Raw genomic sequence first — 16,724 nt, forward strand, 5'->3', positions numbered from 1 at the left:
TTATTAAGGGTTGTAATAGCCGGGCAGTGGTGGTGCACACCTTTAATCCCAGCACTTGGGAGGCAGAGGCAGGCGGATTTCTGAGTTCGAGGCCAGCCTGGTCTACAAAGTGAGTTTCAGGACAGCCAGGGCTGTACAGAGAAACCCTGTCTCAAAAAAACAAAAACAAACAAAAAACAAAACAAAAAAAGGGTTGTAACTAGGACTGATATTTGTGTGGGTTTTAACATGTGGAAGGATTAGAATAGCTCAAAACCTGCCCTGCATAGTGCCTACAACTTATCAAAACTCTTTCTTCCTCAACTTGCTCTTGGACACTGTGTTTACTACAGCAAGAGAACCCCTAAGAAAAATGGAGAACAAAGAAGCAAAATGTGAAGAGTCTTTGCACATGGCCCCACTGCCACAAACTCCATTGTGTCCTCCCCACCTTGATGGACTAAAGCTGTGACTCTGAGGAAACATTTCTCCCTTAAGTTGTTTCTGTCAGGCATTTGGTTATAGCAGTGCCAAAGTAACGGGTACGAAGCAGAAGCAGGCAGGGACAGAAGAGGGTGATGATAGTGCATGTGAATATAATCAAAGTACATTAAACACATGCATGAAAGTGTCAGAATGAAAGTCTTTTCTTGTTGGGTCAAAAGCATGTGCTGCTATACCTCATGGTTTGGAACCCACAATGGTAGGAAAACTTCATTCCAAGAGATGTCCTCTGGCCTCCATACTTGTACCTCATGCCTACACTCATATACCACACAGGAATACATTCAAAATTTTAAAATATTTTGTACAATAAACACACTAATTAAAAGTAGCGACTGACTTCAGAAATGCTTTGGAGGGACTAGAGAGATGGCCCAGTGGGTAAGAAAAGCATTTGCTCGTACTGAAGAGAACCCAGTTTCAGCTCCCAGCACCCACATGGTAGTTCACAATTATCTGTAATCCAATTCCAGGGAATTTGATACCATCTTCTGGCCTCTACCCAAACCATGCATGCACATGGTCCACATAACTACATACAGGCAAAAAAACCTCATACACATAAAATAAAAAGTTAAAATCAATGAAAGTTAAAAATCAATAAATAAGAGCCGGGCATGGTAGTGCACGCCTTTAATCCCAGCACTTGGGAGGCAGAGGCAGGCAGATTTCTGAGTTCGAGGCCAGCCTGGTCTACAGAGTGAGTTCCAGGACAGCCAGGGCTATACAGAGAAACCCTGTCTTGAAAAAACAAACAAACAAACAAACAAACAAACAAACACGAAAAATCAATAAATAAAAGGAAATGCCTAAGTTTGCTTGAAAGGGAATGAAGTTATGGGGAAGTATCAAGTGAAGCCTGAAGTTGGAAATCTTTTTTTTAATCTTTTTTTAAAGATTTATTTACTTATTATGTATAAGTACACTGTAGCTGTCTTCAGATACCCCAGAAGAGGGCATCAGATCTCATTATGGATGGTTGTGAGCCACCATGTGGTTGCTGGGATTTGAACTGGGGTCCTCTGGAGGAGCAGTCAGTGCTCTTAACCGCTGAGTCATCTCTCTAGCCCCCAATCTTTTTGTTTGTTTGTTTGTTTTTAAGATTTATTTATTTTATAAGTACATTGTAGCTGTTTTCAGAAACACCAGAAGAGGGTATCAGATCCCATTACAGATGGTTGTGAGCCATCATGCAGTTGCTGGGAATTGAACTCAGTAGTTCTGGAAGAGCAGTCAGTGCTCTTAACCCCTGAGCGAGTTCTCAAGCCCTGGAAAATATTTACCAACAGATGGCAATTCATGGCTACAGTGTGCATTCTGCTGCTTCACTCTTTCAGACATATACTCTGATTATTAAGTACACTAATTTGGATGACAAGTCCTCTCCTTTCTTCTCTCCTGGTGGAGGTGTACCTGTAAGAAGATTGCGTTCACTACTGAGGCTTGCATCTGTCTGGTGGACTAACAGGATGAGTCTGCTGGGAGAGTACTTACAAGAGACTGAAAACTTGAGAAAAGTCCTCCAGGCAGAAAATTTCAGAAACGATAATAAAGATTCAGCAGTTGGAACTGATGGGTGAGTTTAGCAGGTGTGCCAGCGATGCGGTACAGGGTCAAGTCGTCAGAAATACAAAGGAGTTGCTTAAGTCAGCCTTACCTGTAAGTCACCTAACAGTAGTAGACATTCATCATTATCACCAATTCATTATTACTTGCGTGCTAGACAACCAGTCATTATAATCAGTTTGTTGTTACTTGCACACAGTGCTCACACCCACAGTGTCTTTGTAGAAACAAGAGCTCTTTAGAAGATGTGCAGGGTTTTTTTGTTTTTTTTTTATGACCTCTCACATTTCTGAATGTTATCAGCAAATGCCAGTCACAATACATGTTAGTAGCTATTTTCTCTCTTATCCTTCTCAACATTTAGAGTGTGTGTGTGTGTGTGTGTGTGTGTGTGATGGTATACATGTAAAGATCAGACGATAGCTTGCAGGACTTGGTTCTCTCCTTATATACGGATTCCAGGACTTGAACTCAGGTCTTCAGAGTTGCTGGAAGTGCCTTTTGCACACTGAGCCATTTCACAGACCTTTTCTTCTTTTTCTTGTGATAACATTTTACATTCCTGCCCACTCTGGCTTTGAACTCCTAGTTGGAAATTATACATCTATGTCAGGCTACTCAATAAGCTTACACTACAGGCATACCTCACCTCATGGGACCAACTATATTGCTATTGCCTTTATTCTAACCCTATTTAATTTTTTCTAATTTTTAATGGTGTCAGTAAGAAAACAGAAATTAATTTCTTCTTCTTCTTCTTCTTCTTCTTCTTCTTCTTCTTCTTCTTCTTCTTCTTCTTCTTCTTCTTCTTCTTCTCTTCTTCCTCTTCTTCTTCTTCTTCTTCTTCTGCTTCTTCTTCTTTTCTTCTTTTCTTCTTCTTCTCTTCTCCTCCTCCTGTTCCTCCTCCTCCTGCTCCTTCTTTGTCTTCTTCTTTTTGAGACAGAGTTTCTCTGTATATCTCTGGCTGTCCTGGAACTTGCCATGTTGGCCTCTATCTCAGAGATCTGCCTGCCTCTGCCTCCCTAGTGCTGGCATTGAAGGTGTGTGTCACCTTTTTTTTTTTTCTGGTTTAGAAAACAATTTTCAAAATATTCAAATGTCTGAGTATATTTACCTAGATAGAAAGAAAAGGGTAAGGTTGATGTCACTAGGTGAGAAATGTGCTTGCTATTAATGAGTACTATGTTTTTATATTCTTACAGAAGTGAACTCCTGAAGTGATTTGGATGGCCACAAAATCAATTCCTTGCTCTGGATGATTTTTGTTTACTTCCCTATTGGACGCTGGGTAGATCGCTGGGATTTCTTCTAGTCATCCTTCCTACTTGTGCTGGTTAAACTTTCGTCAACTTGACCCAAGTCAGGTTCATCTGGGAAGAGAGGACCTTAACTGAGAAAAAGCTTCCATTGGATTTGTTCTGCAGGCAAGTCTGCAGGGTCATGTTTTGACTAAAACATTGATGTGAGAGAGACTAGCCCACCAGGAAGGGGTCACCCCTGAGCAAGCTGGCCCTTCCAGCTTAGAAAACAGGCTGAGCAAGCCAGGGCGGAGCAAGTCAGTAAGCAGCATTCCTCCATGTCTCCTGTGTCACTTTCTGCCTTGACTTGCCTCAGTGATGCAGTGTGATCCGAGATGTATAAACCACATGAATCTCCCGGTTGCTTTGCTTGTGTTGTTATCACAGCAATAGAAAGCAAATCAGAGCCAGGCATGGTGGCACACGCCTTTAATCCCAGCACTTGGGAGGCAGAGGCAGGCAGATTTCTGAGTTCGAGGCCAGCCTGGTCTACAAAGTGAGTTCCAGGACAGCCAGGGCTATACAGAGAAACCCTGTCTCGAAAAACCAAAAAAAAAAAAAAAAGAAAAAAGAAAAAAAAAAAAAGAAAGCAAATCAGGACACTACCTAAGAAAAGAAGAACCTATTTCCTTCTTTCCACACAGTCAAGATTCCAAACAGATGATGAGAAAGTCCTCTGCTTCCTAGCCTATGCCTTGGCTCTGTTCCCCTCCCCCACCTCCCAGCAGGTATAATATCTAAACTGTGTCAGAAGACCGTGACTACGGTATGATGGTGTTAGACGACATCCGCTCAGCGCTGCTTGCTTCAGGACCAAGGTTTAGGTGACACCACAGAGCCCATAGTCTTCCTGCACTTTCCCTAGTTGTGAGAAGGATGGGAAAAGTGAGAAGAATAAGCTCGTTTTTATTCTGTGATTCTGCGAGCCAGATTTAACCATAAGTTACTAAAACTTGAGATATTTCCATGGTGACAAATGGATATAACTGACTCTTTTTTATCCTGGTTTATAATCTTCTATCACAGGAGAACATCACGTTTTGCTATTTTATATATATCACACACACACACACATACATACACACACATATATATTTTATTTTTATGTGTATAGATATTTTGCCTGCATGCATGTCTATATACCATATGTATGCCCAATGCCCAAGGTAGCCAGAATAAGGTGTTGGATCCCTAGAATCAGAGTTGAAGATAGTTGTGAGTTATCATGTAGGTGCTAAAGACCCAGGAAGAGTAGCATATATTCTTAACCACTCAACAACAACAACAACTTCTTCTTCTTCTTCTTCCTCTTCTTCCTCTTCTTCCTCTTCCTCTTCCTCTTCTTCTTCTCTTCTCCTCCTTCTTCTCTTCTCCTCCTCTTTCTTCTCTCTTCCTCCTCCTCCTCCTCCTTCTTCTCTCCTCCTCCTCCTTCTTCTCTCCTCCTCCTCCTCCTTCTCTCTTCCTCCTCCTCCTTCTTCTCCCCTTTCCTCTTCTTCCTCTCTCTCTCTCTGTCTCTCTTTCTTTTTTTGATAGAATTTCATGTATCCCAGGCCAGCCTAGAACTCACTACATAGCCACAGATGACTTTGAACTTCTGATTTTTCTGCCTTCATTTCCCAAGAGCTAGGATTACAGGTATGAGTCACCACACAGAGCTATGTTCTGCTATGTGTACTAATGCATATTTTATTTTTTAATTTTTAAAAACATTTTTAAAATCATTTTTAATTATGTGCCTGTGGGGGCCCAAGAGGCTCTGTTTTTGTTGGAGCTGGAGTTGTAGGCAGCTTGAGCTACCCTGAGTGCCTTCAGGGACCCTAAGTCAAGTCATGCACTCTTTTTGTTTTGTTTTGTTTTGTTTTGAGACAGGGTTTCTCTGTGTAGCCCTGGTTGTCCTGGAACTCACTCTATAGACCAGGTTGGCCTCGAACTGAGAAATCTGTCTGCCTTTGCCTCCCAAGTGCTGGGATTAAAGGCATGTGCCACCACTGCCCAGCTATTTGTTCCTTTAAATGTGTCTTCTATATTAAGGAGGAAAGATGGCCCGATAGTTCACTTATGCTGTGCTCCAAAGCTCAAATGCTTTAAGGTTCTTCTCTGTTCTTTGTAATCTGCAAAGCAAACAGATGTCTGGAGTATTCTGCAGTCTTGGAGAACTAGGGTCAAGATTTCTTGGCTTAATTTATATCAAGCCAAGGATGCTGTCAAAGGAGATCGATATTGTAGCAAAAAATGTTTTTTTTTTTTTTTTTGGTTTGCAAATTTGTGGATATAGTTGAAAAGAACAGTACATTTCTAAAGTAACATAAAATAAATGTATATCAATTTTTTCAAAATTAGTATAATGCCTTTTGTTTTTGTTTTGTTTTTTGTTTTTTGAGACAGGGTTTCTCTGTGTAGCCCTGGCTGTCCTGGAACTCACTCTGTACTTGAATTCAGAAATCTGCCTGCCTCTGCCTCCCATATAATGCCTTTTATAAGACAAGAGAGTTTGATCGAGACAGAAAGTTTAGCTGGAATGTGCTGACCCATACCTGTAATCCCAGTACAAATGAAAGAGGACCATGAAACCAAGGTCAGCCTGGGCAACACAGCAAGACCCTGTCTCAGAAGGAAAATGAATAGATTTAGAAATTTTAATCTGTCAAATTAAATTATAGGAAAAGATGCTCAGTTAATAGCTAAGTTGACCAGTTAATACTCAATATTGTAAAATGCACAGGACTTGAAATGCAGACAATCTTGTATCTTACAATCAACAAGACCTCAAGAATACATTAATTTTTGTTTGTTTGTTTGTTTTTGTTTTTGTTTTGGAGACAGGGTCTCTCTGTATAGCCCTGGCTGTCCTGTAATGTTTTTTTTTTTAAGATTTATTTATTTATTAATATGTAAGTACACTGTAGCTGTCTTCAGACACACCAGAAGAGCACATCAGATCTCATTACAAATGGTTGTGAGCCACTATGTGGTTGCTGGGAATTGAACTCAGGACTTCTGGAAGAGCACTCTTAACAACTGAGCCATCTCTCCAGCCCTCCATTAATGTTAATACAAAAAAAAGTTGTTAATTCTGTTAATACAATTAGGTGGCGAAGACCCTCAACAGAGAACTGTCTTTTTACTGTATTTAGAAAAGGCAGAATTTCCAAGTTGAATTTGACAACATTAGGCCTTTCTATAGTGTTCTTTCTGAGATTGTTAGCAGTCACAAAAAACCTCAGTTACTATGGGACTTCTGTAAAGGTACAAACTTACTTTATGGATTCTGACACATTGTTTTAATAAAAGACAGGACAGCCGGGCGTGGTGGCGCACGCCTTTAATCCCAGCACTCGGGAGCAGAGGCAGGCAGATTTCTGAGTTCGAGGCCAGCCTGGTCTACAAAGTGAGTTCCAGGACAGCCAGGACTACACAGAGAAACCCTGTCTCAAAAAACAAATGAACAAACAAACAAACAAACAAACAAACAAACGACAAGACAAAAAGAACCACCCGAACTGGAAAAGGGCTACAGCTCTTTTCAGGTGTTATTTAGTGTAACCATGGAACACAATAGTGGTCTATGACTAGGTTCCAAGGTCAAGTTAAGTAAAATTAAAGATACCAGCATTTGGGAGGCAGAGGCAGGTGTATCTCTGAGTCTACATAGTAAGTTCCAGGGCAGCCAGGGCTACACAGAGAAATCCTGTCTCAAAAAACAAAAACAAAAACAAACACAAAAAACAAACAAACAAACAAACAATATTCTCTTGATGACAGGAAAATCAAAGGGCACCAAACAACAGCATATGATAAAGAGAAAAATGTAGGCATGAGTAGGTGAGAAAGAAAGGGGGTCGGGTGGGGGGCAGGACATCACATAGGAAAGTGGAGGTATAGAAGAAAAAGTAGACCAATGAAAGGTCTAACAGCAATTTCTTCTAGCCTTCTCTTGCAAATTTTCTTCATGTGTGTACTCATTTTTGTTGCTTGTTTTTGAGACAAAGCCTCATTATGCAGGCCTGGCTCTGTTCTAGAACTCACTCAGGTAGACCTAGCTGGCCTGGGACTCAAAGATGCACTTGCCTCTGCCCCACTGAGAGGGAGATTAAAGGTGCCACTATGTACTGATGTTTGTACACAATAGAAGAGAAGAATTGTAAAGAATCAAAATGGAAAAAAAAAAATACAAAAAACCCAAAAGATCTGTTTCTGGGGAAGAGGAATGGCGAGCCACTGGAAACTTTTACCCACATGCATGTAATACTTAAATAAAAGCCTTAGTATTGTATTGTGAGATTTGGGTTTGGGGGGTGGGACTAAAAAGATAACAGACATAAATATTCATGAAAAAGGGGGGTAGGGGAAACAGGCCGCTACCATCCTACCCCAGCAAGGCAGGCCTGCTGTAAGCTGAGCTCAAACTGGGCTGCCTGAGACTGTTGAGTTCTTTGGAGCATCGCTGGCAGCAGCTTACTGACTCCTCAGCAGGTGGCAGCGTTCCCTTTGTTCTTTGGTGAAGTTTGGCGTTTTCTTCCTAAGACTTCCTTTGCAAGTCCCTTCCTTTTCTTCTCTTCAGCCCCCACTGAATGCATGAGCCGTCTTCATACATTGGAAAAAATACTTTTCCCAAGGATCGTAGGGACTGTGGGCAATTCACATTTGCAGGTTTGACTCCTTTTTCTTTTTTCTTTTTCTTTTTCTTTTTTTTTTTTTTTTGGTTTTTCGAGACGGGGGTTTCTCTGTATATCTCTGGCTGTCCTGAAACTCACTCTGTAGACCAGGCTGGTCTCGAACTCTGAAATCCGCCTGCCTGCCTCTGCCTCCCGAGTGCTGGGGTTAAAGGCGTGCGCCACCACTGCCCTGCTCTAGCATGTTTGATTCTTTTTTTTTTTTTTGTTTTGTTTTTTTTTGTTTTTTTTGTTTTTTTTTTGTTTTTTGAGACAGGGTTTCTCTGTATAGCCCTGGCTGTCCTGGAACTCACTTTGTAGACCAGGCTGGCCTCGAACTCAGAAATCCGCCTGCCTCTGCCTCCCGAGTGCTGGGATTAAAGGCGTGCGCCACCACTGCCCGGCGCATGTTTGATTCTTAAGGGCCTCATCCTTAAAAGTAACTTCAGGCTTAACTTGTTAGATAACACACGTCACATCTCACCCCATGTTCTGTGTCCTCTAGGACTGGAATGCCATGAAAAGCCATCGCTAATTAAATTTCCCCATGTTAACCTGCTCAGGTTTATTTAAAAGCTGGGGTTTTGCGCCCCCCCCCCCCCCTTTTAATTAAATTGGTATTTGGAGCTGGCTGGTGGTGGCGCACTCCTTTAATCCCAGCACTCTGGAGGCAGAGGCAGGTGGATTTCTGAGTTCGAGGCCAGCCTGGTCTACAGAGTGAGTTCCAGGACAGCCAGGGCTATACAGAGAAACCCTGTCTCGAAAAACAAAAACAAAAACAAAAACAAAAACAAAACAACAACCAAAAAAACCCCAACCAAACAAAAATTGGTATTTGGAAACGTCCCACACTCACTCGTAAGGATCTGTCATTGACTCTTGTGTAATAGGGGCACGTTATACCACTGGTCCTAGTTTCTTTGCTTGTACAATGCAGTTGATGGATGAGGGGATCCTTGCAATTTCTTTTTCATCTTCCATCTTTATATCACAGAGCTGTCTGTCACCATGTAGGATGGAAAGAGTCTGTGGTGCTGTAAAAATACAATTATTTCTAGAGGGAAAGAAAAATTTTTGAACAGAACATTGTTAAGTAATACAAAGAGTGAAAAACCTAGTTGAAGCAGTTGATAGAGAAGAGATGATATTTGGAGTAAGACAGAGCTTGTACAGCATCCCTGTAGCATACAGCATCCCTGTAGCACACATCCCTGTAGCACACAGCATCCCTGTAGCACACAGCATCCCTGTAGCACACAAGCATCCCTGTAGCGCACATCCCTGTAGCACACAGCATCCCTGTAGCACACAGCATCCCTGTAGCACACAGCATCCCTGTAGCACACAAGCATCCCTGTAGCACACATCCCTGTAGCACACAGCATCCCTGTAGCACACAGCATCTTTCCCAAATATCATTTATGGTAGTTACTGCACAGACCTTTCTCAAGTGCTAGAGATTTCTTAGTGATCTCATTTATTTAAAATGAAATTAGAGGGGCTGGAGAGATAGCTCAGCAGTTAAGAGCACTGACTGCTCTTCCAAAGGTCCTGAGTTTAAATCCCAGCAACCACATGATGGTTCACAACCATCAGTATAGCTACCGTGTACTCGTCATATACATGGTGGCTCACAACCATTCGTAAAGAGATCTGACACCCTCTTCTGGTGTGTGTCTGAAGACAGCTACAAGGTACTTAGATATAATAATAAATAAATCTTTAAAAAAATGAAATTAGAGTCAATCTTCCTCCCTGGTTAATTAATATTCTTTTTATAATAAACATAATTCTATTAGGATATATATGCATATATGTATACATATATGTATATACATATATGTGTGTAGTTATACGTATATATACGTATATATGTGTACATATACACACACACATATATACACACACATATATATTATTTATTTTGCGGTAGCTATTCCTGGTTTTCAACTCAACTATATCTGGAATGAACTACAATCAAGAATTGGAGGGCATGCCAGGCAGTGGTGGCCCACGCCTTTAATCCCAGCACTCGGGAGGCAGAGGCAGGTGGATTTTGGGTTCGAGGCCAGCCTGGTCTACAGAGTGAGTTCCAGGACAGCCAGGGCTACACAGAGAAACCCTGTCCCGAAAAACCAAACCAAACCAAACCAAACCAAACCAAACCAAACCAAACCAAACCAAAAACCAAAAAAAAAAATATAAATAAATAAATAAAATAAGAAAATTGGAGAGCACACCTATGATCCAGATCTTGAGGCTGGGAGACACAAGTTTCTGACCCATATCTTGACATGGAGATCTTGAGGTATAGTGGTCATTAAAAGCTTAGACCCAGTTCTTCCAGAGGTCCTGAGTTCAATTCCCAGCAACCACATGGTGGCTCACAACCCTCTGTAATGGAATCTGATGCCCTCTTCTGGTCTGAAGAGAGCAATGGTGTACTCATATACCTAAAATAAATAAATCTAAAAAAAAAAAAAAAAGCTTAGTTCCAGGCCAGGTAGCAAATGCCTTTAACTCCAGGAGACTGAGGCAAGGAGATCTCTGGGTTCAAGGTCAGCCTGGGACAAGTTAAGTGGGGAAAAGAATTGCTCCGCCATACCCTTCCCTGAGAACTGTGGGAAAACAATGATGGTCGCTTCAAGTCACTGGGTTTTACTGTGATTTGTTGTGAAGCAATAGGTAATTGAGTTAGTTATCAAAGCACCAGCACGGCTAACTTGTCTTGGTGTGCTGTGAAGAGGTTGCGACAGCCCAAGGATTCAAGTTTCCAAAGCTGACTCATCATTATGAATGTGGACCCAGTTGGCCAGTCATTGCTCTATGCATAAGGCTTAATGGAAGGAGCGCCTAACAGTCACAAGCGTTTGTTGAATGAATGAATGAATCATTATAAGAATGGCAATAAGGACCCCATCAGCAGGAGGTTAATTTAAGCAGATTTGGTCTGTTTTCTTTTCCAAAAAGGTACTCCTTCCTCCAAAGTAGTTGATAATCTAGAAGTACTGTCCGTCTTGATTTCATATCAATGACACTCCTAAACCTAGACACACATTATTTTTCTTTTATTAGAAGTATTAAAACAGCAAACTATGTTCTTTTGGGCTAGAACTGGAGTTAAGACTGAAGTAGAAGATCCAGCAGTCAAAGTGAACAGAACTAAAATTGCTTCGTGTGTTTCCCCGGGTGACAATTTCTGCGTACCACAGACAGCAGAGGTCTGGTCCGCTCCAGGACACCCCGTTCACTCTCGACTTGTCTGAGGCTGATGATTTCATACAGAATAGCTCTTGAGACAGGAAAGGTGACAGAGTGACATTTGCAAAAGCTTTGGGAGAGGTTTAGGCTATGAGAAGCTTATAGACAGGCTTTTTTTTTTTTAAAAAAGATTTATTTATATTTATTATATGTAAGTACACTGTAGCTATCTTCAGACAGCTCCAGAAGAGGGCGTTAGATCTAGTTACAGATGGTTGTGAGCCACCATGTGGTTGCTGGGATTTGAACTCAGGACCTTCGGTAGAGCAATCAGTGCTCTTAACTGCTGAGCCATCTCACCAGCCCCTAGACAGGCATTTGAAATTTTCTCTTGGAATACAGGAATTGCAGGACTCACAGAGGTGCCTTCTGGAGAAAGCATGAGCAAGTGGTGTTTGAAAGAGCAATAGTGGGGTGGTAAGATGGCTCCATGGGTAAAGGTGTGTGCCATCAAACCTGACAACCTGTATTGGATCCCCAGAAGCTACGGGGTGAAAGCAGAGGACAGACTCTTGCAAGTTGCCCCCTGCTGTGCACAAATGTGCCAGGACCTGTGCACATGCGCCCTCATGCGCTTGCATAAACAACAGATAGATGTAAATTAAAAATAAAAAGTAGAAGGAGAAATCACAGAATAAATAAGAAGAAAGCTTTCAGAGCTGTAGAAGAACAGGGCAGTTTAAATTCAAAGCCAAATGTGCTAGCTAATCCATTATATATCTAGAAAATGCTTTTTTTTGATAAAAATAGAGAAGCTTGCTTAAAAATTAAAGCGCTAGACTGAGCTCTCTTGTTGAGGGGTCAGAGATGTGGGGAAGGAGAAAGGCACTACAGCAGCAGCGTGCTCACACACGAGATGCTTTTGCACAGAGCCTACAACAACACATCAACTATTTATATTACCTACATCCCCTTCTTGGTGTCCCACTTATCAAGGGAAAGAATTTTCTTTGGACATCTTTAGCATGTAGTAACAATAGAGTTCTGGAATCAGCTGTTGGAAACTATCATTAAAGCTGGTTTATCATACTCCCTAATTATTCTATATAGTCAGTCTCCCTAGAGCTTTACATAATTCTCCCTTCGTTATAAGCTTCTGTTTCTCCCTTGAGTGTTTTAAATCCAGACAGGTGAGGAAATGAAGCACTTGGAAACCAGTGTATTGTAATATCTGTACAGCCAAGCATATAAATATATACATTTTCATATATATATATATATATATATATATATATATATATATATATATATAAAATTGCTATATGGACTTTTTCCCTTTTGCCCTACTCACATCCTTTGAGTGGAATAAAGATGTGAAAAACTCCAAAAAATTTTAAAAGGCTGCACAGAAACATATTTGCTGCGAAAGGAAGTAGGGGTGTATTTAGAAACTCCCAACAAGGCCTGATGCTGTCAGCGTGGCCAGCTGATGTCAGAGGGGCCCACACACCTGCCAACACCGCGTGTCTGTTCCTTCAGCCCTGCAGAGCAGCCGAGCGAAGCAGCTAGCTGGCTTTCGGCTTTCTTGCCTCACTTGGTGGTGCTTGTGGGCTGGGGTCAGCGCTGGGATGCGCCTCCTTGTGCTCTATGGAGTGATGCTCTGGAAACAGAAACGGGTCCTTTTTTTTCCTCCAGCCAGGCATCAGGAAGCTTAGGGATGAATGTCTTTCTTTTTCTTTAGAGGAAGATTTCCGAGCTTCTTAGACGCTCCGAGTAATGTCACGCAAGATGCCTCCAGGGAAGAGGCAAAAGAGGGTGATGCTAGTAACAGGGACTCTGGGGACAGGAACGAATGTGGGCCATTTCCCCTTTTCAACCCACTTCTCTTGATGTAACTTCATCCTTATTTTTCCCCACAGCAGTAGTAGACACTCTGCTGAGCACCACTTAGGTTTTTGCTGTGCATCTCAGCTAACACTTTGACATTGGGGATTCTGTGTAAACTAGATCTCCATCTTAGATTAGGCTGTGTGAACCGAATTTATTTACATCGTTAGAAACCAAATAGAGGCCTCTCGGCTATTGTTCTCAGATTGCTCTCATTGGTCATCCCTGCCCTCCCTCTACTGACCAGAACCTTGCCCCAAAACAGCCTGTAATAAACATCAACGCTGGCTTAGCTTGGGCTGCTATCTCTGGCGGAGAGATCTTTAAAGGATGTATCTAAATGCAATGTTTGAGTAGCTTCAGAGAGCTCTAATAGAACTGTAAATATCCCCGGTTTAATTAGCAGTCCTGCAGTTCGGTAATGGCCCATAGCTCTCTGAGCCGAGCCTCTTGAGGTTTCTAGACTTCAGAGGCTGCCTGCAACTATGCTGTGTGGACCTATGAAATTTTCCTTCTCCTGTACTCTAAACCCCCAGCTAGCCTTTCCTAGACACCTACTCGCAATTATTGCAAATCCATAACTGACTACTATCCTCCGGATTTCTAAAATGATCCAGTGTTTCAGCTTAGGTCTCAACTCAGAGATACTTTAGGGCTCAGATTGGCATCCTGAGAATTAAGTCCCCTGGGAAAAGAACAATAAGGAAGAAAACTCTACCTACATTGGAGTTGATGTCATTTTTTTTTTCCCTCCAAGCTCAAGGTGATCGCTTGCTTTGTGGCTGGTTGGTGGGGGAGGAGGGGCTGTACGCTAGTTATCAGCATTTCTGAACCAGCTCTCTCAACCGCGACAGGTCAGCCAATCCCGGCAGTAAGCTTTTACTTGACAGGTTTGTTCTGGGCTGACAGCCATTGACTAGGTGCTCAGATAAGTCACTTGGCTGAGTCTACGGTAGGTGGGGCGCGCTCACCAGTTCAGGGGCAGTGACTGGAAGTTTGTTGCAACATCGGTAAGCCTAACCAGCCAGCAGCAACAGGAGATACCCTTTTGCCCCGCGAGTACAGATCTAGAAAGGGTTCACCTCATTAAGCGAAGGAGATGCGTCAATCCCCCCCACCCCCGCCCCGCGCCTCCCCCTAGGGCCCGGCCTCTTCTCCCACGGTTGGGAACGCGCGGTGTGGGCAGATCCAGAACAGGAGTCTCGTGTCCCGGCCTTCTGGCTAGCTCTATGGGTTACAAGCGAAAGGGAGGAACAGCTTGGGGACTCTCCGCGTCAGCGTGCACAAACCGGCGGCGGCCAGCAGAGAGGGGTGGCGGGGGCACGTGCTTGGATGTGGCTGCTTGTGTAACCAGCTCCCCAGGCGCTCGGCCCCGACAGCGCTCCTGCGGACGGCTCGTGGATGCTATTCTCTGCTCCGATCCGGCAAGAGAGGGGTCCAGCAGACCACACGGGAGAAGGAGGCGGGGGCGATCACCTAATAGAGCAGAGGGGACCAAGCTCCTGCCCCAGGAGCACACAGATAGGGGAATGGGAATTTGGAAAGTTCCCCAACTAGGACCACACGTGACCTCCTCCTGAAAGTAGTTCCGACCGCGGCTCATGTATCCTTCCACCTCGCCTTTGAGCCCTCCCAGGCCTGCTCGCCCCGCCCACTCGCTGGCTGCAGCTTCCGAACGTCCCATACTCCACACCCGGGCTCAGTAACCGGGTCCTCGAACATGCAAGGTCCGACAGGGTCAGAACCTGGCCATCGCGATCCAATTCTGCCGGGTTTTCATAGCGGCCACGAAGTGGGGATTGGGGGTGGGGGCTTAGCTCTTTGAAGACTGAGCTTGGCTGTGATCCGGTAGACCCACCGCTGCGGGGAGCTGCGGGTCTCATCACCGGGCGGTGGAGGGGTGTGTGTGAGGTGCACTCTATTCACGGAGACCCACTTTGTCCAACCAGGGGTGTCCTTTGGGCCCTGGAAACTCAGGGGAGATGTGAATGTACACGCCCCGTATGCACAATCATCATGCTTGGCTGGGAGCGTTCATCTTTCGGGCAAATGAACCCAGCTGCCTGGGAAGCAAGAGGCGGGGCAGGGAACCGGAGCCCGATGAGGTGACCCACGCGGGAGACACAATAGGGGTTGTTCTTTGTGCAAAGACTGACACCTTGAGGACACCGTGAGGGGGAGAGGTGTGTTATCTAGGTAAAGACTGTCGCCGACAAATCCTAGCGAAGCACTGCAATCTGACCACAGCGCAGGGCAGGGAATGAAAGCCGTTCCGAAGAAACGCAGGGACAGACGCAGGAAGGATAATCCTGCCCCTGAGGCTCCCGGAGCACCGACCAAGGCGGTCAGCTAGTGCGATCCACCTGTGAGCGGTCAGCGATTGTGCTCAGCGCACCCTCACTCGGCCCCAGCCTGTTGTACCTTTGCCGGGTCTCTCTGCGCTGAGGCCAAAGCCGGCGTAGCTCCGGGAGCGAGCCGCGGACACACTGGGCATGCTCCGCGGCGTTCCCCGCCCCTGTCCCTTCCGACGCCCCGCCCCGCCCCGCCCCGTCCCCGGCTCAGCGCCCGCCTCCCGCCCGCCTCCCGCCTCCCCTCCGGCTTTCCGAGGCGCCCTGCTCTCCCGGCGGGGCGGCGGAGGGGGCGGGCTGGCCGGCGCACGGTGATGTGGCGGGACTCTTTGTGCACTGCGGCAGGATACGCGCTTGGGCGTCGGGACGCGGCTGCGCTCAGCTCTCTCCTCTCGGAAGCTGCAGCCATGATGGAAGTTTGAGAGTTGAGCCGCTGTGAGGCCAGGCCCGGCGCAGGCGAGGGAGATGAGAGACGGCGGCGGCCACGGCCCAGAGCCCCTCTCAGCGCCTGTGAGCAGCCGCGGGGGCAGCGCCCTCGGGGAGCCGGCCGGGCGGCGGCGGCGGCAGCGGCGGCGGGCCTCGCCTCCTCGTCGTCTGTTCTAACCGGGCAGCTTCTGAGCAGCTTCGGAGAGAGACGGTGGAAGAAGCCGTGGGCTCGAGCGGGAGCCGGCGCAGGCTCGGCGGCTGCACCTCCCGCTCCTGGAGCGGGGGGGAGAAGCGGCGGCGGCGGCCGCGGCTCCGGGGAGGGGGTCGGAGTCGCCTGTCACCATTGCCAGGGCTGGGAACGCCGGAGAGTTGCTCTCTCCCCTTCTCCTGCCTCCAACACGGCGGCGGCGGCGGCGGCACGTCCAGGGACCCGGGCCGGTGTTAAGCCTCCCGTCCGCCGCCGCCGCACCCCCCCTGGCCCGGGCTCCGGAGGCCGCCGGAGGAGGCAGCCGCTGCGAGGATTATCCGTCTTCTCCCCATTCCGCTGCCTCGGCTGCCAGGCCTCTGGCTGCTGAGGAGAAGCAGGCCCAGTCTCTGCAACCATCCAGCAGCCGCCGCAGCAGCCATTACCCGGCTGCGGTCCAGGGCCAAGCGGCAGCAGAGCGAGGGGCATCAGCGACCGCCAAGTCCAGAGCCATTTCCATCCTGCAGAAGAAGCCTCGCCACCAGCAGCTTCTGCCATCTCTCTCCTCCTTTTTCTTCAGCCACAGGCTCCCAGACATGACAGCCATCATCAAAGAGATCGTTAGCAGAAACAAAAGGAGATATCAAGAGGATGGATTCGACTTAGACTTGACCTGTAT

At 45.6% G+C, this 16,724-nt stretch overlaps 1 protein-coding gene and 1 pseudogene across 1 annotated transcript in view; one reads left to right on the top strand and one right to left on the bottom strand.

Annotated features, from left to right (window-relative positions):
* On the bottom strand, positions 12,644-15,609 carry Gm36566 (predicted gene, 36566; annotated as a pseudogene).
* Pten (phosphatase and tensin homolog) overlaps positions 15,774-16,724 on the top strand; it is a 68,584-nt gene continuing 67,633 nt past the window's right edge. Inside the window, exon 1 of the mRNA NM_008960.2 lies at positions 15,774-16,720. Coding sequence (NP_032986.1) covers positions 16,642-16,720 — 79 coding nt within the window. The 5' untranslated portion in view covers positions 15,774-16,641. The remainder of the gene's footprint in view (positions 16,721-16,724) is intronic.

The sequence above is a fragment of the Mus musculus genome, chromosome 19, assembly GCF_000001635.26.
Source record: "Mus musculus strain C57BL/6J chromosome 19, GRCm38.p6 C57BL/6J".
In the NCBI taxonomy this organism is placed as follows: domain Eukaryota; kingdom Metazoa; phylum Chordata; class Mammalia; order Rodentia; family Muridae; genus Mus; species Mus musculus.